General features: G+C 37.5%; 1 protein-coding gene across 1 annotated transcript; it reads right to left on the minus strand.

Moving 5' to 3' along the window:
• Positions 1–722: 722 nt before the first annotated feature.
• LOC137261094 (serine-enriched protein-like) lies at positions 723–1655 on the minus strand. The gene is made up of 4 exons (XM_067798767.1): positions 1567–1655; positions 1234–1436; positions 935–1092; positions 723–743 (listed from the first exon to the last, which is right to left on the minus strand). The coding sequence occupies exons 1-4, from the start codon at positions 1653–1655 to the stop codon at positions 723–725; spliced, it is 471 nt and encodes a 156-aa protein (XP_067654868.1).
• Between the last annotated feature and the right edge of the window lie 3635 nt (positions 1656–5290).

Below are 5290 nucleotides of genomic sequence, written 5' to 3' on the forward strand. Positions count from 1 at the left end.
TATATATTGTGGAATATTTTGTACAGGACAACACATTGCAAACAACACATTGTCGCAGTATGTGTTGGGCTACATGCGAACATGAAGAAAAAATATGAATGATGTATGAATGTAATGTTTTATTTTCTGAAATAAATAAATAATAAATTTGTGTTTCTATCTGAAAAAAGTGCATGTCAGGACAACACATGCTCCTGCAAATACAGTCTCCGTTTTAATTTAACATTCTGAAATATTCTCTTGCAAGCAAGAAGATGAACGTATAACACTTAAGGTATCTTCTGCTCGTGCATTTCACTATTTGAACAAAGTACTACATGGCATGTACATGTATCGCACTTGTACATAGCGACACAGAGATACTATAGCTATGAAGTAAGTATGAATACAACGATACCATTACTTCACTGTCAGTATGATACTTTATGATATTTTATCACCCTGAGATCAGTTTTCAATGTTCAAAACAAACATGCATCATTTTTCTAACTTTTACACACGGGAAGTGTTTGTGAATTTCTCTTCATCCTTGTCTTGACTCTCGTCATCTTGGGATGTTTTTATGTTGTCATTTGACCCATGTCATCTTCCTCTTGGCTGCTTCATCGTCTTTGTGAACAACAGGTTGCTGTTGTTGCATCATTCTCCCTTTGGCATGGAAGAGCAGAGTGAGGTCAATGATCCTACTCTTTAGAACCATGTTGCAAGGTCAGGTGCGACTTTCATCTGGTTACACTTGACAGCTGGAAACAAGTGTAATATCCCAAATGAATACTGCAATTGAGAGTGATGATGTATATTCAGTGTTCTTTGCAGTCTGCATTTATCTATTCCCATAAAGAACATTTGGTACCTTGAACATATATCAAGAAAACTCAATACCTTTATGTTTAGACGTGAGATGATTGTCAGTAAGATCTTCATGAAAGCATACCTGACAGATGAGTTTCTGTGCTGGTCGTTTGTGTTGGTAGGTCCAGGCTAAATCCAGAAGTGCTTGACCATGTCCCTGACTTTGATATCTCTGGATAAACTGCATACAAGCTGTTCGTAGGTCAGTGAACCCAAATTCCACAGATGCACACAACAGTCCTGAAAAATACAAAGACCTACTGTACTCTGCCTGATATGTTATTATTGTGAGAGTGAATATATGGTCAAATATGTTTTACTTTGTTTTGCCATTTCGTTGCATACTGAAATGAATATTCCATTCACCCAATGAGCACTTACCTATCACATTTTTGAAATCGAGGTTCGCTTTTCCCGAGTGGACGAATTTAAGGAATGTTTCAAAGTCTCTTGTCTGGTAATCAGGAACGTTGATGATAAGTTTCCGTGGAGACACTGAGTCTTTGATCGTCTTGCTCTTTTTGGTTTTGGAATGCTCCAAGGAGGACTTCTTCTGGTGTTGGAGCAGCAGTTGATATAAATACCTGGAAAAAGCAAAAAAGAAAGTCAAGAATACACTGCATGACTGAATGAACCAAGGAGACATGAAGTATGAAAGCTAAATATGCCTACGTGCAAACGTGGTGATTTTCGATACTTTGAAAAGTATCTCACCTGCTTCGAGTAGCCATTATGGCCTTGACTCCATGAACAGGAATCTTCTCCTTGCCAACGAGGAAGGTGACATCACACATGTCTGGCATGTTGAGGATGAGGGAGAGGCTATCTTGCAAGTCTCCTGTGCTTCTGAGTGTCATGGCGTCATCCCAACTGGAGGATTGAGAGGTGTGAGAGCGACTGTTGTGTTGAATTGATGACATCTGGGCGTTAGATCCTGGTATGGTGACTGTGCTCTCATCTTCATCAGAGGAGTAGTCGCTTGAGTCATAGCCTGATGATGTACCTTCAGCTAGAAAAAGAAAATAAATCCTGTATGGAATGATATTCAGTTTGGTGCAAGTATCAGTACCGAAGGCGATTCTTTGATGACCATAACTGATACTTCGGAAAAGAACATGATACATGGAAGAATTTAGTGTTGTGATCAAAGTTGATAATGTACGTGTCTTGCCGTCTGCGTCATCCCCACTGTGATCAAAAGGCCCAATGGTCGAAATGTCCAGAAGACAAACTCGGGAATCGTAACGGTTCATGTTGTTTGTCTTTACGATTTAATTAACAATTAAAAAAACGAAAGACTATTGTGCAAAACTCAAGTAGACGACAGAGCGAAATACGTGTCCCGATGCAATGCTTGTCCAAAAGGAATGCCTTCTGCTACTACCGCAGCCGTTTTATACTATGTAAGACAAAACAAATGACAGCTTCATTACTACAACTACATGTCGACACGTAGGCTTCAGCTTAACACTTCTTGTTTAGAGGCACGTGCAGAAATTGTGAATGAGTTGACGTCACGTGACCAATAAAGCGGTAGTTGTTTCAGGGTAATGATCTTTGTTGTCAAAACAACGAGGCAGTATAATTAGGTTAATAATGTTTGGTTATTCCAGGACTTGCGACTTTTCTTGTACATTTGCCTGTATAATATTGTTTGTTATTCTCAAGAGTGCCTTTGTAGATCTAGGGTCAACCAGTGCACAAGTATTTGTTCAGACACAACCCTAACTCCGAGTGGAATTTTCAGGTGCTAATGATATCGATGTTGTTACAGTATTGTTACGAGTGTGTCTTTTCTGTATATTTCGTAGTCAATTGAGTAATAATTATTATTGGATCACAACGTTTAGTGTTTTGAATAATATTCATGATGGGTCACATTTCGTATAATAGATGGTCAGCATTTTTAGGATTTTGGCAGCAGGCTTTCCGGAAGGGCTTTAGAGTTACCTCCTCTTGAGTTTGTTTTGATTATTTGTTACTTCCGAGAGACTGCTAGAACATTCTACGGTGTTGGCGATGGTCGTAAGTGCTCGAAAGTTCTTGAAACTATGACTGAATATATATATTACAGCTAGTTGCCTTGTGGGGACGGACACATTGCTTTAGTATACATCATCAACCAAGGAGCCCATGTTCAGCTCTCACTTCTAAATGGCAAACAGTTGTTAGGGACATGAAAGGTTTCAGGGCAATGCCGACAAGAAATGGTTATTGTAGAGGGTTCAGAGGAAGCAACTTGATATACGGGCATATAATAACATGAGTAGTTAATATCACCGTTGCACAGACGGATTTCGTCATTTTCCTCAATTGCTACAAGCCGTGGGACAATTCGCTTTATTACATACTTAAATGCGATAGCAGCACCTTAATTCGTATTGGAAATGTTTGAAAATTAGTGAACATAAAAAGAGACGTTAGGTAATGCCTGTGCATAACAACATCTCTGTGTCTGTGTCACTTAATTAGGTAATTACGGTTTCTTCAAACATATTTCTTACTGTTAAATGTTTGCCTCAACAGAACATTTGTTGTAATTATGTCTTGATGCACTCACACACAACGTCTTTAGTGAAGAATTGTCTCAAGCGTGTGGTTAAACTACCTGAGATCACAGTCAAGTAAATTTCAACGTCTACTTGACTGCAGGTAAATTAGCTGCAGTCATACAATTTCGTCATTTCAGGTATCACCGAATCTGTTTGCAGGACTAATTGGTACCTTTGTATGAAATTTTATAGGGACAGCTTATGCAAAATGTCAGCTTAATGTAGCGGGAAATTCGTATTTTGTGAAACCCATGTAAATTGACTGGAGCATTGCAGAAATTAAATTTCTCCAGATCGGCCATGGTGTTCCCAGAAATGCCAACTTGGATGGTTAACCAGTAAGCTACGATGTCGTGTTGGTCATTAAAATAATCAATATATAATTCAATAATTGCTTTTGAAAAGAGAAAGAAAGAGATTTAATAGCCTGAACGAGAGTCGGAAAAGATGATTTGTTTACACCATGTGAAAGAAATATGTGCCGCTACAACAACAACACAAATAAGTACAGTGGACCAAACTCAGTTTATGGTGAAAACGTTATCCTCCGTGATTACTAGATTATGTTGGCCCAGTAACATGTTTGTGTTAGGCTTTTTACATTATATATTAAATTGATAAATTAACAGTTGTTGTCGGATCAGATTAGACATTGATTTGTGTTTATACGCGGTAATAGCCTTTTATATAAAACATAAATAAGATTGTTCCCTTTCCACTTAGTAGTCATTCCTAGATGCAGAAGTATGTTGAACTTAAGTAAAACTAATTACGTTTTATTAAACATTTTGTCGTCAGTACATTATGTGGTTCTATATGCGTACCGCATTCCTCAGTCCTGAAAACAAGGCACCTGAAGGTGACCACCATTCAAATTATATAACATTTATTCAATATCATCATCAAGCGGTCATTACTTGCTGAATAGTCAGTTTTATTCAGTCAGTCAAGTCTCCACACGCACGATAGTAATAACATTTGCAGTGTGCTTCCCTGTATGATGTGAAAGAGGAGGCACCATGTTTTTAACAATGATATAATGCATTGTATTATGTGGGCAATAATTTACCAGCAAATATTAGGCTTATATTTCTTACTAGTTTGGGGTAGATTCCAAATGTTGTGCCTAGTAGGTGTATCGACAGGTCTCTCCGCGGTTGTTATAATTACAACTAATTAAAATAAAAACATTTACGATGTTAACTTTACGCAGTGAATCAGATTTTAGTTAAAGATAATGTGTCCTAATCGCAAATGAAACGTCACCTTAATTCCGACGTACTGTAGGCAATGTTTTGTTTCAAGGTGTTGCGGTTCTGGCATTTCTTTATAATCACATAGTAATTTACTATGTTTAAAACAACAATGACAATGTTAATTAGATCATGTATCCGATGGCATGACCGTGTGTATTCAGTTGTTAATGGGCAATTATAACTTGAGGGTAATGGCAAGACAAACATTTGAAAGGAGCAATATGTACTGTACTGATTTGTTACGACTTGGAGCAGTGTTAAGTACGTTCGGCAGCATAAAGATTTTAATCGCTTTGTCACATACTCGATGCATTTTATAAAAGCGATTCATACCGGAGACACATCAAACGTTTCAGTAATCAACTATACAGCACTGAGAAAAAGTCGTCTTTCTTTGATTTCTTGGGTAATATTCTTAGGTTAGTCAGTGGTAGGAGTTTCACATGTATGTAGTGGTTAATAAAGTCTTGACAGTACATGTGTTTTTATATCTCATTTTAGAAAGAAATCTGTCGAAGTGATTCAACCTTCACCCAGCAAAACTTCATAATGCATTTTCTCATACAAGTCCTGAGCTAGGATAAGTGCAATGTTATACTAGTATCTTGATACAAATGTATATAAGAGTAG

This window comes from Haliotis asinina, chromosome 14 (genome assembly GCF_037392515.1).
Source record: "Haliotis asinina isolate JCU_RB_2024 chromosome 14, JCU_Hal_asi_v2, whole genome shotgun sequence".
In the NCBI taxonomy this organism is placed as follows: domain Eukaryota; kingdom Metazoa; phylum Mollusca; class Gastropoda; order Lepetellida; family Haliotidae; genus Haliotis; species Haliotis asinina.

Excerpts from the sequence above, each read along its gene's own strand:
- LOC137261094 (XM_067798767.1), bottom strand. The coding sequence starts at position 1,655 with ATGCCAGACATGTGTGATGTCACCTTCCTCGTTGGCAAGGAGAAGATT. Across the intron at positions 1,437-1,566 it reads ATAATGGCTACTCGAAGCAG|GTATTTATATCAACTGCTGC; the intron begins GTGAGATACTTT and ends TGCTTTTTCCAG. Across the intron at positions 744-934 it reads CACAGAAACTCATCTGTCAG|CTGTCAAGTGTAACCAGATG; the intron begins GTATGCTTTCAT and ends ACTTGTTTCCAG.